General features: G+C 32.2%; 2 protein-coding genes across 2 annotated transcripts in view; one reads left to right on the forward strand and one right to left on the reverse strand.

Annotated features, from left to right (window-relative positions):
* Positions 1 to 19,741, reverse strand: part of Cals (calsyntenin 1) — a 457,567-nt gene that overhangs the window by 66,970 nt on the left and 370,856 nt on the right. The gene's annotated exons all lie outside the window — the stretch shown is intronic.
* On the forward strand, positions 1,889 to 15,990 carry LOC140437018 (uncharacterized). Its single transcript, XM_072526239.1, has 2 exons — positions 1,889 to 2,149; positions 14,709 to 15,990. The coding sequence occupies exon 2, from the start codon at positions 14,716 to 14,718 to the stop codon at positions 15,922 to 15,924; it is 1,209 nt and encodes a 402-aa protein (XP_072382340.1). The 5' UTR covers positions 1,889 to 2,149; positions 14,709 to 14,715; the 3' UTR covers positions 15,925 to 15,990.

The raw sequence follows: 19,741 nt of genomic DNA on the forward strand, positions 1-19,741 counted from the left end.
ACAGATGACCGATATTTGAACATCACCGGCTTATACGCAAAGGAAAGGGTGGGTGCGTGATTCCACTAAAACCAAACCCAGGAAAGCTTACAAATCAGTGAAGACAAAAATGTAATAGGAAAATTTTGGCTTCAAGCAATAGAAGTAGTAAACTCCAAGTAAATTAAATTTTAGGCTACAAGAATAAATGCTTTCCTAAAAGTAAAGGAATCGTAATTATAACCCATATCGGTGTGCAGATGGCTTTTTGAATGGTGCTTTACTAACATTTCAGTCAGTTCACATAAGTGATTAACACGAAGATGGGAAATAATAGAGATAATTCACAACATATTTCACAATTTTTGACAATGCTCCGTACCATTCAATAAAATCTAAGAATTTGTTATGGAAGTACTGCTTGGAAGATAGCACAAACAATTTAGTGATTTTCAAAGAAAAAAATGCAGTTTGAACATGAAAATGCTAAAAATAAGCTGTTGACAGTTAAGAATGTATTTTACATGAATGTACACAAAAATCAATTTGTGAAATGTATTATTGACTTTTTCTTCTCCTTCCACGACATTATTAACAAAACGTCAGAATAGAAAGACAGGATTTTCTAGGAAAGTTCGCTAATCCCAGTCCAAACTGTCTGGTGAATTTTTGTTAAAGTTAGACAGACTAGAAGTGGCTGGAAATTACTACACAACCAAACACACGTGCTTATGGCCAATACTAATTGTAAACAAACATTTATTCACATGCAGTTTATTAACAAAATAAAACTGCGTAAATTAAAACAATAAATCAAAGGTTTATTGTTTATATTTTTGAAATTGTATAATCGTTTATAGATTTGTATATAAAAATAGAAAAATTATTATTTACAAAATAGTTTTTCTACCATCACCATTTGTTTGGTGTAAATATTGTAAAAACAATAATAAATAAAATAAAACAAGAATAATTACCGCAAATCAATATTACTAACGACATACTTCATTGTTGTTGACATTTTCGTACGATAGAACAAACATAAACTTTGGTTTTTTTATCTTACAAAATAAGTCTTTCCCCATGGAAAGAAGATTTAGCAAAGCAAATAATAGTTCTTTTTTAAAAACTGACGCCGGTAAGCTAGGCAGATGTGTTTAATAGTAATTTTTGTTCATTAAAATTCGGCAATGTTGAAAACTTCCATTATGTAAACAAGTTTAAAGTTAATTTAAATTATTTATATTTTAATAGAACTATACTAAAAAAATAAACAGCACGAATAATACAAATATTTACTACAATATGTTAAATTATAACAACAAATATATTTTCTAAATATATACGGAAAATTGTATTCTTCTTTTAATTAAGTTAATAGCGTGAGGTAAGAATTTTTGTCTGTTGTAGGTTTCCGACTATGAATCTGTCAAAATATTCGCGATATGAGCGAATGGACTATACTTCTGCCACTGCGAACTAAGCCCTAGTGAACTTATATGGGCTTAAGTGAAAGACTCTGTGGCATAAACAAATACCAAATTTAAAATTGAAGATTGTATTAGAATGCTAATTAAAAGGAGTCAGAGGGTCGGATAAACAATTAACCTCGTAGATGAAAAATATAAGAAAGCAGTCTGATAAAACATTAGAATTGTTCAGATCCACTTCCAACGATCGCCAACGCCATAAAGAATATTTGTTTTAATTTTCTGCGTATCGCCACTACCTGCCACTAAAATACGATGGCATTAATGGTTTTTTAATTCCCTCTAGACAATATTTTTACCGGTGTGTATTCACAATATTGCGCAAAACTTTTAACGCGACCAAAAAACCCAGTATAGAGCTCTGGGAGGGGGAATACCGAAGGTTAAATGAATTCAATTGAATATACACCATTATCTTATCTAAATCATTACCAAAACAACTGCAGGAGTATCCACATCAGTTATTATTAAACGCAAAACGGTTCCTTAAACAAAAGTTCAAATTCCTCGAGAAATTAGCATTGCAGGTGATAGTATTTACCTTGAGCGACAATGTCAATAGCAATGACTTGCTCCAAGGCTGTCGGTGTTGATCTCTCGAAAATAAATAGAAAATGACAGTTGTATTGAACCAGATATAACATAAGGTGTTTAAAGTGTTTTGTTTTATGTTTGATTATGTAAGTATAGTTTTCATATCAGCAGCAGTTGGGAAACTTTTTAAAATAAATTATTTGACATTTTTTAAATAGAAAATAGTTTCGTATTTTAACTACTTATATTTTTTTTGTTTTTTAATAGTCCATGAAACTTGACTTGAAAATTGCATACATTGGCAAATAACTATATCATTTGTTGTATACGACAAAATAACTACGTTCTTTGTTTTATTTAAAAATGAAACCATTGCAAATTATTAAAGACAATGAATAAGTAGGCTATCATGTTTCTTTATTGTATTTATTTAAATATCATCAGCACAACTCTAAAATGCCAATTTTATTTTTCTACTGAGTAAATTCTTTGTTACTAGGAGCAATAATAAATAAGTCCCTAGAATGTTCATATTTCTAAAACTTTTTCTCTAGAAATGTTAGTTTTTGTTTTTTTCAGAAAACCTTTAGGAGGGTATTTGAGAAAAAAAAAACATCGGTAATTTTAATATCTCTTTTTTTTTGTTTATTTCGATGAAATTTTGCTCTCAGGTACAGATCAATGGACATTTTAATACATTTTTTTGCTAATTTTGTGGGAGTTTTTGCAATAGACTTATAAATCGTGCTTATATGAAGTATTATTTTATCTAATCTGATCCTAACTTTTAATTTTCTTTATTAATACTTCTCCCAGCTGTTCTAGCTAAAGAATTATTCCCTAAGTTTTAAGAAGTGGCAGCATCCAATATCAATTTGCTTGTCTTTTCGAAGACTGTCGAAAACACGTTGACTAAGGACTTAATACTAACTACGTAAACTAAGTTACTTAATTAATTAGCTATATAATCCACTGCTTCTCTCACAGCATTTTTCTTACCTAAATTACACTGTATTATTTCGAGATTTATTATTCTAATTAATTACCTTACCTTACTCCTATCGGTTTTAATCGGCACACCAAATATACGACAAAACACAAAGCCAAAAATAATTAAAATGCAAACTTTAGTTTAATTTCAGACAACTTAAAGTGTGATCTTTTTACAGTATCCGTTTAATAACCCCCCCCCCCCCAAATATTTTCTGAACCATAAAACTTGATTAATATCTATATCTTCTTCTTTCTGTGCCATGCCCGATTATCGTGCGTTGGCTATACTAATTTTATTGACGTCAGCTCGGAAAATAGTGGTAGAGGATATGTTAAAACGTTACCTCAGGTTACTAAGCCATGGCGTGCTTCATCGACCTTCCTCTTTCCATCTATCTTGTCTTGTAATATTAAATGTAGCATATTACACCTATCTGGGTGACGCATAATACAACATGCATAATACAATTCTCTCTAACACATTAAGCTAGAAGTGACAGAAAAAAACGTGAGTCTCTGATTATTATACATAGAACTTAGAAAATGATTTATCGTAAAGCTAATTCTACTTACGGATGTATAATTGGTTGGAGTTTAGAATACGCTAAATAGATATCCAATCAACGATGCGCATAAATATAATTTGACGCAGATTGTCTTGATCGTGACAGTACTTTCACAATGTCAGCTGATAAAATGATAATTGTCATTCCAGGTTAGTATTATCAGAGATTTTACAGTCAAAATTTGTATTCATTGTCACAAAAATATTTTAAATATACCGAAATATATCGAGAAAGAACAAAGACTAACATTAAAATTATTAAATTATTTTCAATTAGAAAAAGAGAGGTTACGATACCACAACTGTCAAATTTAACTAAAATGTCATGCAATAATTCTCGACATTCTCGAAATTTGAACCAGTACATGTATTTGGATATATATATATATATATATATATATATATATATATATATATATATATATATATATATATACATATTGGACATCTAGATATACTAAGGCAGCATCTCGCCGATAGTGCTTAAAAATTAGTTATCAATAACAATTACCGGTTTTATCAGGACAACGATCCAAAATACACGTCATATCGGGTTCGTACTTGGTTCCTTTATAACTGCGGAAATGCCATTAAAACGCCAGCTTAGTCACCAGATTTGAATGGTATTAAAAATTTGTGGTTGGCATTAAAAAATAAAGTAAATAGTACCCCAATATCAAATAGAAATTAAATGAAAGTAAAAATTACTGAAGCTTGGGACACAATTTCCCCAGAGTACACTAGAAAGATGGTCGAATCAACGCCTAGAAGATTACAGGCTGTAATTGATAATGAAGGAAGATTTACAAAATATTAGCAATCATTTTTCAGTGAGTCGAGTTTGTTTTCTTTATTAATTTTCTTGTTATAAAGTTTGCATCATTTTAGCTGTGACATCGAAATCATACATAAAATAACTAAATATTTATTGTTATTTAAGTATGGTATATTTTAAACCAAAAAAATAGCTTATGCTATTTTAGAAGATTTATAGTAATTTAATTTCAGTATGTAATTTGTTTCTAATAAACATTGAGCCACTGACACAAGCTAGTTTTATTAAGTAGCTGCTGCATTATTTAAGCTGTGAGCCACTATATATATGTATTATTTTCAAAAAAAAGTTTTGTAGTTTTTTCAAAAATGCATGTTGCCATATGTTATATGCAATAATTTTAAAAATTAATAACTTTTTTATATTGCAAAATTATTTTGCGAAAACTACTTGATCGATTGTGCTGAAATTTTGTGTAGTGTTTTTTTTATATTAAAAATATATTCTGGGTAAATTTTAAAGGTTCTATGTAGCTTTTAAATACCTGAACAAGATTATTAAAAACCACTGACACGTGACCCTTTTTTAATGATTTTTGCTAATTTTGCAATACTATTAATTATTTGTTCAATTTGAAATTCTACGTTGTAGGAAATTTAATGAAAAACTTTTTTTGTCTTTACAAAGTTTTTCTAAAATTCATAGCTGTCGAGATATAGCGAGGAAAAGGAGAAAAATTTGAATTTTTCTAATTTTTTCCACAAATTGTTTAATAAAAAATTTAGTTAAATTTTGAAATGTCCGCAAATGAGGGTGTTTTAGAACAGATATATGGCTTGTTAGATTTTTAGAACAAAATAAATTTTTGTCCCGTATTTATTCCATTTTTAATACTGCTACAAAAAAATGTAAACATGAAAGTTGTAAATACGGAGATTTTTATATATGAAGTAGTAATTTTATAGTATACTTATATATTATGAGTTTCAACATAAGTTTATATTTTTGTAAATGATTTGCGCAGTAGTTTATTTTAATATGTAAATAAAAAGTCATTAGTTCATGACAATTTTTGTGTTAATCAAATATCTCACATAATTAGCTACCAATTATAAAATAAATTTTAACAGATAATATTATATACAGGGAGATCCACTTTTCTGACAAAGTTATTGACAAGAGATATTTTAAATGGTAGTGGAACAGATTTTAAACTGTATTCTTAATTGTCTATTTAGCTGATCATTCTCTTGTTGATGTTATGGGCATAATTAAATTGCTACCTCCATCATTTTAATTACTTCTGATTTGTATTATTCCATTATTATTATGTATTTCTTCTGAATCTATCTGGATATTTTTTTAATTGCATTAATTTTGGACACACATTATTTTGAAGTCAGTTTTCGATGTCATAAGTTACTGTTGATACTCTTATTGTACCGTATGTGTCACTTTTGATTTCAATGTCTCTTTCCATTTTGTGCTCTAGTATTTTTTATTAGAACTCAGTTTAGGGCTATTTATTTATTGATACTGTTCAAAGGCCCTTCATTGTATCCCTTCTAAAAATACAATTTTAAAAATTAGCTGATTAAGCTGATTTCGGCCTGTTTGTTTAAATTGTATTTTGACACCTCCCTATTTGCACGTCAAAACGACAATTATAGTACATATGTATATTTAAAGGTAAAATAACCGTAATTGTCACTCAAAGTCAAAGTATGAAACAAACTCCTATCCGCTTTATTTTTGATTTTGTCATACATTTTGTATTACAAGTGCAAATCATGTTGAAAGCAGATTCCATTCGCTTTTTTTTTCGTTTGCGGAAAAGAAAAACCAACATCTTGGAATTTTCCAATTATCTTGTAACATTAATGAGAATAAACAAAGACTAAGCACTAAGCCCTGATGCATTCTACTTTTACAGTCTCTCCTATATCTACCTCCCTTATTTTATTCACTATGCTTTTCATACTAAAATACACCAATCGATAAAGGCACCGGCAACTTTCGTGAGTAGTAAATATTTTAAAACTTAAAAAGTAGTAGTTTTTTGTCGTTTGTTGTTAAATTAACAATTTGGAATTATAAAAGCACGTAAAAAATGGGACGTGTATTTTTGAACACGATTCCATTTTTCGCAAAATAGTTCATCGCTGAAATTTCCTGTTTTTGTTTACAATGAAACGCGCAATTTGTGACTAGGTATAATTTTAATTAAAAATTAATACATTCGTATTTAATAAAATTAACACAGTATTGAGTTTTATGTAAAAATGCCATGCTTTATTAATATCGATTACATTGTGTTTCGTAAAAAGCACACCAACATCGTTTATATCCGCATAATGTTTACAAATAATGCACTGATACCGGATTTGAAAATTTGTTTAAGTTGAATAAATGAAAATTTTGGTGTGAAAAGTGTGAATATTTTCCACTCATATCCAGCTCATAATTAGTACTTTTGGAGCCTATCTAATAGACTACAGGCCCATGGAACATTTTTAAAGGGTCATTTGACCAACATGAATCACATATAGATCAATACTAAAATATGCAATAACAACTTTAGAAACTATGCCGCCAATTATTCTTATCGATGCACAAAGCATGGGGGTTCATATTAACGGTTGCGCCTTATATTTCTCGACCCCGTTCCAGCCAAAACGTACGGCGTTGCAAAAAAAATCTATATACCGATTCGAAACTTTGTGTATGAATACCGTACTGTGTCAAATTACCAAAAATTGTGAAAGTTTTCAGAAAATAAAAAATTTGCTCCTGGTACCAATGTTTTTATACGGTTTTAGGTCGCAGGTCATTATTTTTGTATTCCCTACCTAAGTTATAACTGCCGTACAAAAATGTTTAGCCAAAAAAAAACTTACCTCCTTGAGAGGTAAGTTTATCTTAGCTGTGACCCACATGTAGAGATAAGAATTGACGACTTAGTCTCTAAAGTTGTTATTGCATATTGCAGTATTGTTTTATATGTGATTCATGCTGGGTCAAATGACCCAGACGATTTTCGTTTTTTTTCCATGTCTGTCTTTTCTCTTTAAAAGTCTGTTCTTCATTCGAACTACAACGCGATATTTTCAAATATTTTAGCGATTGTTATGTAGTTCAGAAACACAGTGTTTTTTATTTTCTATGATCTAAAGTAGATGGCGGTACGTAGCACCACACAGACAGTTTTTCTTAAAAATCCTGCCGTTATCTCACGCAGTCTGTCTTCGACTTCTACCACTACCCAATGAGGCCTAACTTAGCCGAAACTTGGCCGAAACGTGTAATGTGAACTAAGAACATACCATCTAGGGAAAAAGGTAGACATTCGTGCCTCCTTAAGCATACTATACATAATACTAAATTATTCTTGTCAATAAATAAAATTGCTTCAGTTGGACCATTCCTCCTATCAAGTACGTGATTTTAAACGTTTTTTTATTTCCTATTTTCAATTTTTTTGATAAGCCTTTTACATATGGTATTGCTGTCATCTTTGAATCCCTTCTTGTGAGTGTTTTGTTGTTTACTTTCTTCAATCTTGTGAAATTCCTTGTTTAAAAATGACAATGGCTAGTCATTTTTTGTCAAAACCTTGGTTGACAGGTTCTTTTCTTCATTCCAAATGCATTTTCATTGGGGCAGGTGTTTCGGGCTCTATTATATAATGATTTGATAATTGCTTTTTCATGTTTACGTTGTGTGCAACACACAAAGTTTATAGAAAAAAAAAGGCTTTTACAAAGTACACAAATGGAAAACAAAAATGGCGTATTTATTTTTTCCCTACACGTTATCCGATTTTTAATAAAAAAATCAAATTTACCTAAAAAATATAATTGTTCTTGGCCAAATTTAACTTTAAATAATTAACTTTTTGGATGTTTAAGAAAATTTAAGAAGGTCCAATAATAGACAATTCACATAGAAAAAATTAGTACACAAAATTATAAAACGACATAAACAAAATCAAAGTGAGAATTGTTAAGGTTTGTAGCAAACACTCTTTAATGGGCATTTGACATTCCCCATAGGGGTCACCATATAATATATGTACGGTTTCCCATGACTCGCCCTGTATAATAAATCCTATAAGCTGAAATCACTGTTTTTGACTATACCTCATCAGTTTATTCGTGCCCAATACTTCTTCTTCTTGTAGTTCCTTCTCCTATCGGAGGTTGGCTATCATCACAGCTATCCGTACCTTATTGGTGGTTGCTCTGAAAAGATCTACTAAGCTGCAACTATACCACTCTCTTAGGTTTCTTAGCCAGGAAATTCTTCGTCTTCCTATGGATCTTCTACCCTTGATTTTACCTTGCATTATGAGCCTTAATATCTCACATTTCGCACCTCTGGTAATGTGCCCTTAATATTCCAGCTTTCTTGTTTTGATGTGATTTATGACCTCGCAATCCTTTTGTAGCCTTCTTAACACTTCTGCATTTGTAACTCGTTAGCGCCACATCTCAAATGATTCCAACTTTTTTATATTATCCACTTTTTGTGTCCAGCTTTGTTTTCATTTTTATAAATGCTTGTCTTGCAATTTCAGCGCATGTCCTTATTTCTCTACCTTGGCCATTTACCCAGGTTTCCAGAATATTTGTAGTTATTGTCTAACACCTCTTTTGACTGTCTAACACCTCTTTTGATTTCTATAGTTTCTGTATCGACATTTTCGATTCTAACCTTTGCTTTTTGATTCCAGTACAGATTGACAATAACCCGTATATCTCAACTATCCACATTCTTTTCTTTTAACAGTTTTACGAGTTTCTGATGTCGCAGTCTATCAAAAGCCTTTTGATAATCTATAAAGCAGACGAGATCCTGGTTCATATCTAGTCATCTTTGCGCGAGAACGTTAAAAGCGAACAGAGACTCTCTCGTTCCTAGTCCTCTGAATTCAAACTGGGTGTCATCTATATCTTCTTCTATTTTTTTGTATAGTCTTCCATATATTATTTTGAGAAATATCTTAAGTGTGTGGCTTATTAAGGCAATTGTTCTGTACTGGGAGCATTCTGTCGCATGTACTGACTTTGGTAGTGTTACAAACGTGAACAGCAACTAATCTTCGGGTATTACTCCTGTTGTCATACTTTGTTGAGCATTTAATTAGCTCAGCTCACTTTTCATTTGGCTTTAAAAAAGCTCAAGAAAGATCTGTTTTGCAACTGGCGTAAAAATAGATATACACAAAATTACAAAAGAAATGAAATATATTAAAATTATCTCTACTTTAATTCTACTTTGTAGTTCTTGATATTTTGGCTTTTCTCCTCTCTTCCATTAATGCTAGAATTTCTGAAGTCATCCACTTCTGTTTTTTATTTATCTTTTCAGGATTTAAATTTTCTTTTGCAGCCTTTAGTAATGCCTTCTGAATATTGTTAAACTTTTCATTGACATCTTCTGATCTTAAGATTTCTTCTCCTACTTCTGTTAGATTTGAGTTGACTTGTTGGATCGCTTTTTGATGTATTTTTTTTCTTAATTTTGTATAATCAAACGTTGGTTTATTTTTACGTATTACAATATTTGTGTGTCACGTGCATTCTAGCCATCAGAGGGTTATGGTCTGGGTTGACATCTGCTCCGGGGTATGCTTTTACTGTTGTGTATCTATTTTTGACTAATATATTATAGTCTATTTGATTTCTGACTATGCGGTCCTTGTTGTCTGCAGGAGATCTCCAAGTGTATAATCTTCTGTCGGGTAGTTGGAACATTGTGTTCATTATTGCAAAATGTTCATTTTGACAAAAATCCACAAGCCTATCCTCTCTTTCGTTTCTGTCCCCTAGTCCAAATCCCCAACATATTCGTCAACTTTTCCTCTCTCGACTTTAGCATTAAAGTCACCCATTACTATTGTAACGTCTTCTTTTTAAATATATCTTAAAATTCTGTCTAACTCCATGTAAAAATGTTCTATCTCCTCTTCATCCTTATCCGCTGTTGGCGCGTATACTTGAATTAAGTTAACTTGTTGTATGTTTGTCTTCAGCTGTACCATTATCATTCTCTCTAAGTAAGGAGTGAAGCTTATAACTGATTTATTAGTTTCTGTGTTTCACAAGATTACGACTCCATAGCGATGAGCCGGATCGTTGTTTCCAGCATAATACATCATGCCGTTTTTGGTTATAAGTTTGCCGGTGTTTGGCCATTGTACGTCACTTATGCATAGTATATTTATTTCCTTCTGGTCATTTCGTGTATTAAATTGTCTAATTTTCCTGGCTTGTACAAGCTTCTTATATTCCATGTTGCAAGTCTTATTGGTCTACATTTGTGTATTCTTAGACGTGGAATTTTATTATCTAAAAGAGAATTTATGCTATCGACCTGGAAGGACTCGTCTTTTACATGATCTTTTCCTTTCCTGTCGGATGTTGGTTTCCGGATTCCATGATTAGTAACGGTTTGACTTTTTTGCGTATTTGCCATGATGAATGACTAGGGATGTTCTGTTGAACCTTTAATGCGGTGGTTTCACCTTGCCTTTTGCATTCTTTTGCCGTTGACCAATTTATTGGTTCTTCCGCCTTTGGATTTCTCAGCTCCAGGACAAAAGATTGTCGGTAAGCAGGGGTTGCTTATACCGTGCCCAATACAGAAATGGTTTACAGGTTAAATTGATGATTGTTTTTCTCTAAATATGTGACCGTGTACTCAACTAGAGCTTGTCAAATATAGAAACAAGCTATTTTGTTTGTCTGCATAAAAGAGTTATTCACGAGTTTAAATCACGGTTTATTTTGGTATTTTTTATTTTTTTTTCAACTTTCCTAAGATTCAATAAGTACAGTTATTCTCGAATATATAATTCTTCGATGTATGCGCCAAAGAATTGAAATTTTCTTATCAACATAATTAATTATAAATAATTATAAATCAGCAAGCAGTGTTTGGTTAAAATTCTCTAAATTACTTTGTGTGTACGTCTTCTCACCATTTTATTAGGTTTCGAAAATGCAGCGGATTCGTCATTTTCAATATATTTCATTTCTTTTGTAATTTTGCGTATATCTATTTTAACTTACTACGCCAGTTGCAAAACAGATCTTTCTTGAGCTTTTTTAAAGCCAGTTAGAGGTTTATTTTTTCTCGCCGCATGAAAAAAATTAAATTACCTTCGCCAGTTAATTCCTAGTTAAATCGCATTCTTGTTACACATTCTTTGAACACTTGATTTCTATAAGTCACATTCAACTGATGAAGCCCAGGACCTGCAGTCAACTGTCAAAAGATGTTATCAGAAATTTTTAAATTTGTTCCTATATTTGACAAAGCATACGTTGTCTAGATTTTCTAATAATCTCTAATCGTTTTACTTGCTAGATTTAAGGTTTGTTTATTCAATCATTGTGATCAATCGCAATGCCAATTTACTAGCAATATACGTTTTAAGCTCAACACGAGCCACTTTAATCGACTAAAGTTTTGTGTTTCAATTGGACTGGAAAACAATTACAGGCTGTTGTACCATACTTCCCGCTGCGATTATTTGCGTGAAGCGCTTGTATATCCCGATCGATTCATTAATTTCAATAGACAATGAGATTCCAAGTTTGGATCAAGTCGCTAATACAAATAGCTCGAGAGATAGCGATATTCGACAGAAAAGCGTCGATGTACGGAACTTTCAGTCAGATGGATGCATCTTACTAGCAAATTAATTACTATAGAACTTGGAGAATATCGCTAGAACTGATTTGTCGCTAAATAATCATAATCTGTTCAATAAGCGGAAAACACACATTTTGTAATTTAATCAAATCAACGGATTAATATATTTAATAGCTGTTTCTGAATAATTATTTAATATTTCCATATAAATGACTCTATCTCCATGATATCTTTTGTTAAGGTATTTATTTAAAAAAATGAAAACCTGTGCACACGTTATTTACATTCCAATTATCTTTTTGTTATTTTGGATACTGTGATTTCTCCTGCTATCGGCCTTATGGCTTAAATTCAATGAGGTGGCTTTTGGCCTATTCCACTGCGACCTTTCCAGATCTATTGTGGTCCTCTAATCCTAGATTATATTCTCTAGCCTCACCCTTTTTAAAAGTTCTAATAGCTTCGAGACTGAGCCTTCTCTGTAGCTTTTTAACAGGTTGTCGCACTGACACAAAGTGTGTTTCTTCCTCTATGTGATGGAATCTGCACAGATCAACATCTGCCAATCTCATTAGCTTCAACTGTCTATTCAGCTTATAGTGCCATGTTAACAGACCTACTACGGCTTTGACTGTTTTCCTGTCTTTGCTTATTATGTCTGCAGTAAATTTTGGCGAAATAATGAACTGTTTCGCAATACGGCTTAACTTATTAATTTGGTAAATTCCAGTTTAAAAGTTTTTCGTTTTTTATTATTATAGTGTCATATTTTTTTTAAAAGTTGGAAATCATCATCATGATTTTTATTTTATTTCTTGGACCTTTAAAGAATTGATAATACAGACAAACCAGTACCTTAATAGCCATATAATTTTCGCTCCCTATGGTTTTCACCTTAAGTATCATATGTAAAAGCCTGTATCTGAGACCTTCTATTATAGAGACTTATATTACAGAGACTATAAATTAAAGTTTTTGTATTTTAATGCTATTAATATTTTCTTCTATTTTCCTTAATAGTACTTCATCATTGTTCATGCGGTGAATATTCATCGGTGTAACCACATCTTAAATGCCTTCATGTGATTTTTGGATCCAAGTTTTTAAAGTTGCTTATGCGTGATATTACGTTGATGATTCCTTATACTCAGCAGCTTATAAAAGAAATATGGACACAGAAATCCCTCCTCAATGATTGGAATACTTTGCACCATACACAAAAAAGGAGATATCTTTGAATGCACACAGGAAATTACACTCACAGAGGAATTACGCTTCTAAATGCAGCGTATCAAATATTTTCCACAGTACTATGTCATCGTATGGCACCATATGCAGAACGGATAGTAGGAAAATACCAGGCTGGTTTCAGAGGTGATAAATCGACAATTCATCAGATTGCAACTCTGAAACAAATTTTGGAAAAAACAATGGAATATGGCATTGATACTCATCACACATTTATATACTACAAAGCAGCCTACGACTCTGTGAATAGAAGAGAAATGTTCAAAGCAATGAAAGAGTTAGGAATACCAAATCAGTTGGTAAATTTAACTCTTGTTGAATATAGAGTACGAATTCAGGGAGAACTGTCTGAACCTTTTAAAACAAATAGGGAAACCTCCCTCCTGTATATTGTTCAATCTGGATCTGGAAAAAGTAATACGTATGTCACAAATCACAACCACTGGTTCAATATATAACACCAACAAAATGAAGTATATGAAAATAAGCACGCAACCACAAATACTACGACCACTTGTTATAGAAAACGACGTCATCGAAGCAGTGAAGGAATTTGTATACCTGGGAGCGCTCCTTGACACTGACAATAATACTACCGCAGAGATAAACCGCAGAATTTGCACGGCCAACAGATGCTATTTTTAGGTCAATCACCTCCTTAAATTCACAAAATGCAAAAATAAAACTCTACAAAACAATAATACGCCGTCCTAACATATGGTTCACAGACCTGGACTCTAACAAAAAATAATGAAAACATGTTAGGATGTTTCAAAAGAAAAGTACTAAGGCATTTATGGAGCAGTGAATGACAATGGAGTGTGGAGAAGACGATACAACTTCGAACTTTATAGAATATACCAGGAACCTGATATCGTAAAACATATTAAGGTAGGACGTCTGAGGTGAATAGGGCATGTAATGCGGATGGAACAAAATGACTCAGCTAGAAAAACGCTCCTTGATAGACCCATTGGTCAGAGAAGAAGAGGAAGACCTAGAACAAGGTTCCTTGATAACATCGATGAAGACATGAGAAATACGGGAATACGTGCTTGGCGGAGAAAGGCGATGGATAGGGACGACTGGAAAGAAATTCTTGAGGAGGCTAGGACCCATGTAGGGTTGTAAAGCCAGAATGATGATGATGATTCGTTATACTTTAGCATGGAATTTTAAGTTTGAAAAGATCTCTGCAGCAAAAAAAAAACTTCATTTTAAGGGATGTACTATATGCAATTTCGAAATGTAGGTACTTTAAGGTTACAGTAGATACTTTATAAATACTAACATTTTTCAATTTTGGAGCCTTTTGTAAAGACCATCCTTTGGTATACCTAAAATCTTGTATATTCTTACCCATACCGGAGATTTTCTAAAATGAATACCGAATATAATTAGCTTTACTTATTTAGTATTATTAACCTTTTTTCAAGTCTCTTATCACTTTCTTTTTTTGTTGCAGATAAAGTATGAACATTGGAAAATTTGTGATACCGAATTACACTATTGAAAGGCTAAAATGTGATCTCTGCCATGGATATCTATCGATACCACCTATTTATTCTTACAGGGACAAATACGCATGCGGACGATGCAATCCTGAGTGGGAAAGAAACATCATATACGAACAGCTAGCTCAATACTTAGTATTTCCATGTATGTTCTGCGATGAAGGCTACCCATGGGGGATGGTGCAATCACATGAAGATAGGTGCAAACTAAATAAACTAGCTTGTCCTTCGGATAAATCAAACGTGTATACGTTAACAAACGTGGTTAAATTAAAATGTGTAGAATATCACAAGGAATGTGACCAGAAAAGGTTAAGATGTCCGATACCGCTTTGTCTAAATACATTTCAGATGAAAGATGCCTTACACCACTTTAATGAATTTCATAAAGACTATATTTTTACCAATACCGTAGAAGCCAGAAAGATATTTAAGGAAGAAAAGGTATGGAATTTTCACTGTGATACACAAGTTTGTCTAATAATTTGGAATACCGTCCCTTTTTTACTTTTCGTCCACAACAGTTGTGAATTCGATGATACAACGGGCAACATTTTATTTTACAATTATTATTTTAGCGTATTTACCTTCTGTAAGAAGAAATGCGATATGAAGTACTCAGCAACATTACAGATACATTCTGATAATGAAATCACAACAAGATCAATGAAGAATCAAGAGGTAAAAACGTTTAACGATGCAATTCACAAAGTTACTTTCTTACAATCTGAGTTTCTTAGGTTAAACAGCTTCGATTTTATGACTACGAAGTTCTTTAAAATACCAAGAACTGAAAGACTTATTTTAACATACTCTGTAAAAATCGTAGATGATAATTTCCCAATAGAACCAGAGACGAAAATGGGGGATTCCGACATCCAACGTTCCGCCGGTATTGGAAAACACTTCGAATGTCCAATATGTCAGGAGTATATGTCTCCTCCTATATATAATTGTGCCACCGGTCATACAATTTGTAGAAACTGCAAGGACAAGCTCGTATTTTGTCCGTATTGTAAGGCTTTGGTCGGAATATCTAGGAACTATGCGATGGAGGATATGTTAGACACGCTTTTACTTCATTGCCACAATGAATATAAAGGATGTACTTTTACGGGTAAAGTACAGGAGATAAAATTGCACGAGGTAATGTGTCACTACAATTGAACGCTATTTTTAGTACTTACGTTTATTCAAATATTTAATTTACTAATCAATAAATTATTCTACGTATGTTCAAGTTGTTTCATTGTTTGTACTGATTGTGAATACAAATATTGCCACAACATAAAAATATGCAGTTTTCCTGTTGAATACTTTATTTTAGAATATATCATTAAAACAAAGGAAACAAGACATTCATAAACGTTGCTTATGAAGAAAATGAAATATATACAACATAAAGAAACTTAATATGAATATTTTAAAACATACAATGGTTATGAATTTGCAGTACTGAAATGGTAGGTTTACTTTTCCTTAAATGTCTAAAAATTGACAGTGTTATTTTATATAAACATTGACATTTTGTTTTCTTTAGATATAGTACTATGTCTGAAAGATCGTAAATAATGTTATTACTGAAGAAACAGTTTCTTGTATTCAAGTCGTGTAGTCAAGTATTAAATTCGTCCTGGAATGCAGTGACAAATGTCATTTTCATTTGTCATGTTATGTAACTAGAAGTAGCAGGTTTTCAGCAACCAGAACAGGTTCAAGAAAAAGTGACAGTCTGATGCGCAGATTCTGGACCTACTGGGAGGAATTGGGTATTACTTCCTTATATTTTTGATGAGTTTCGGAGGTATTGCAGATCAAGAAACGTACCCATTGATAATTTAGCTCTCCAGGCCTAGAAGAATTGATTCCCATTATTTGATTTACTATTCTTTTCCATTCTTTTTGCTACTTTATTTTTCAAATCTGGGATTTTAAGTTCTTCTGTCTTTTTCAACATCTTCTACCTGGATTTCAGCCTGCCTTTCTTCTTCTTTATTCCTATTCATTCCGTTAGTACTCTTTTGGGTAGTCTCGTGTTTGACATTCTTTGGATATGTCCCAACCAGCTCAATCATTGGGATTTTATTATCCCTACGATATTCAACTCTCCATACATTGTCTCTAGTTCTATATTTATTCTTTTTATCCACATTCCATTCCATAGCTTTCCCCCAAATATTTTCCTGATTCCAGTCCATGTTTCATTGACATATAATGCTGTAGGTCTTATGAGTGTCTATATATATTCTTATCTTAGCCCTTCTAGATACGTTTTTACTTCAGATCGACAGCCAGTTTTTTAGTAAGATGGGGCAACGTTCCAGAAAGCACAGGCATAGAATCTTTCTCTGGAAAACGTTTGGAAACAATCTGATTTCACGTTTAACAAATTTGTTACTTATCATCTCACTCTCCAAGCTTATATCATTAGTTGCATTTATTTGGGGTATGCTGACACTGTTGACTTTCCGAGATAATCCTGCGTTGACAATATAACAGTCCAAAGAAAAACTTTCAGCGATATAACATATTATTCAACTGCCCCTATTTTCATATATGGCCACAAATATGAAAGAAAGATACGAAATATTCGTAATACAGTATTAATTTATTGTTATATTATTTACAGTGAAGAAAGATGGAAATTTTAACACTAAATTATTATTAATAGTATTTGGACACTGCAAGAAATCAATGGAATATTCTCCAGAAATCAAGCTCAATATTAAAAATATGGAAACGTTTCTCTTCAAAACTCCAATATGTATTAAATATTCCTCCTCCTTAATCTTTTCTCCTTCGTAAGGATGTAGTGGCGTCATGTAATTTGTTTGACTATTTCTACACAATTATCTCTCTCCTGTGCGTGTTGTTTTGCTTCGGAGAATGAGTAACCAGTCATCTACTTTATTTGGTCCGACCATCGTACTGGAGATCTTCCTCTGGATCTTTTACCCGCTACGTTACCTTCAACTATCATTCGCTGCATGCCTTCTCTTCTTCTAGTTATATGTCCAAAATATCTCAGTATATTTTGGTTGATATTTGTGATGAGTCTAGTTTTTATATTAAGTTCTGCTAGAATTGAGTTATTTGTGCGGTAGGCGGTCCATGGTATGCGCAACATTCTACGGTAGACCCACATTTCAAATGCCATTATACGCTTTGAATCAACTTTTTTTATTGTCCAAGTTTCTGAAGCATAGATGGCGATAGGAAATATCAATTCTTGAACAAGGCGTAATTTTGTGTTTTTTGTGATGTCAGTGTTCTTCAAAATTTTTGTGAGTTTGGCTGTTGCCGATCTGGCCATTGTGATGCGTTGACGGATCTCGTCTTCGCATCGTCCACTCTTAGTAATAACGGTGCCTAAGTAATTAAATTGCCTGACCACTTCGTAACCTGCCATGATTCTTACCTCTGCCTGATTGTTTCTGATTCTATCGATGATCATCACTATGGTTTTCTGCATATTTATTTTCAAGCCATATTCCGTACTCACCGTACCTAGCCTATTCATAATTTGTTCCAGTTCTTCTGCTGATGACGCCAATATAACAGTGTCACCAGCATAACGTAGGTTTTTGATTTTTCTTCCTCCTATCGTTGCTCCACCTTGCAATTCCTCAAAAACTTGGCGCATAACATGTTCTATATTAAATATTATTTACATGAAATTAAACCATTTATGTCTGTTTATCCTGACACTTAGTGGTCTTGGGATTTCTCCCACGTCAAAATTTTTTGCATTCACAAGGTATTTTATACATGCAATTCTTTGATGTCTCTGTATTGATTGTTTTGAATATTATTGTGATGTTGCACTTATTTCCTATACTTTTCTAATAAGCCCTTTAGATATATGGTATTTTTGTCATCTTCACATACTTTCTTGTAGCATTTCTGGATTGCTTGTGGTGTTGAGTTGCTTCCTTTCTTTAATCTTGCGAAATTCCTTGTTTATAAATGACAAAAAATAATCATTTTTTATTAAAGCCTTTGTTAGCAGGTTTTTTTTCCCGAAAAAAGGTGTTATGGGATCTATCATACAGGGTGTGTCACGACGAGTTTACTATACCGGATATCGGAAACTACTTACTTGAAATTTATGAAAATTGGTTTATAGGGGTTTCAAGTTATGACGAACTTAAAGAAAATATTTTTCGACACACGCTGACATCCGGTTATACCGGAAGTAAACAGCAACTTTTTTATTTTAATTGGAACACCCTGTATGTTATTGCATTTTTAGATTTCGCATAAAATTCTAGATAAAATTTGTATAAACTACCATAGGTAAAAACTTTATATTTTTTGAGTTATTCATCTTTTTTCAAAAATTTTGACAGATAGAGACAAACTTTTCAAAGTGAATAGCTCATCCGTTTACAAACATAACGTCTTGAAAACTTTTGTACACAAAGAATAGGTAACGTTCTTCAGGAATTTTTATCGAAATCGAATTGCTAAATATAGGGTGTTAAGAAATGATACGCCATTTGTTTAAACTTCAAACGATAGTAAGTTAATAATTTTAAATAAAACACCCTACATACTATAATTTTAATGAAAAAAGAAGTCAGTTGTCTTTAAAATGGTATAAGCGTTCCCTATACTATACTACAAAAAAGTTGGGAGGGAGATAAGGTTTGAAGACCCCCTAAAATCTAGAAAAATCGAAAAAAAAAAATTTCTTCGCTACTTCGGTTTTATTGGCAATGGCATGCTAACACATATTTTAAATTTTCGTAAAAAAGTTTTAAACCGTTTTGGAGCAATATTAAAATAATTCGGTTTTATTTTTGTAACACCCCGTTACTTTTTCTGGGTGTAATTTTGCATATAAGTATTTTAGGTCAAATCCACTTATTTTTATCACTAACAATCGTAGTATAATTTATGACCAATCTTTTGCGACGCCCTTAAAGGACTGAATAAAACAAAGATCGGGATCAAACAAATAATTATAGAGGACGTAGGAAAA

Source organism: Diabrotica undecimpunctata, chromosome 3, assembly GCF_040954645.1.
Source record: "Diabrotica undecimpunctata isolate CICGRU chromosome 3, icDiaUnde3, whole genome shotgun sequence".
NCBI lineage: Eukaryota > Metazoa > Arthropoda > Insecta > Coleoptera > Chrysomelidae > Diabrotica > Diabrotica undecimpunctata.

What these genes read in the sequence shown, in the direction of transcription:
- LOC140437018 (XM_072526239.1), top strand. Translation starts at nt 14,716, where the DNA reads ATGAACATTGGAAAATTTGTGATACCGAATTACACTATTGAAAGGCTA.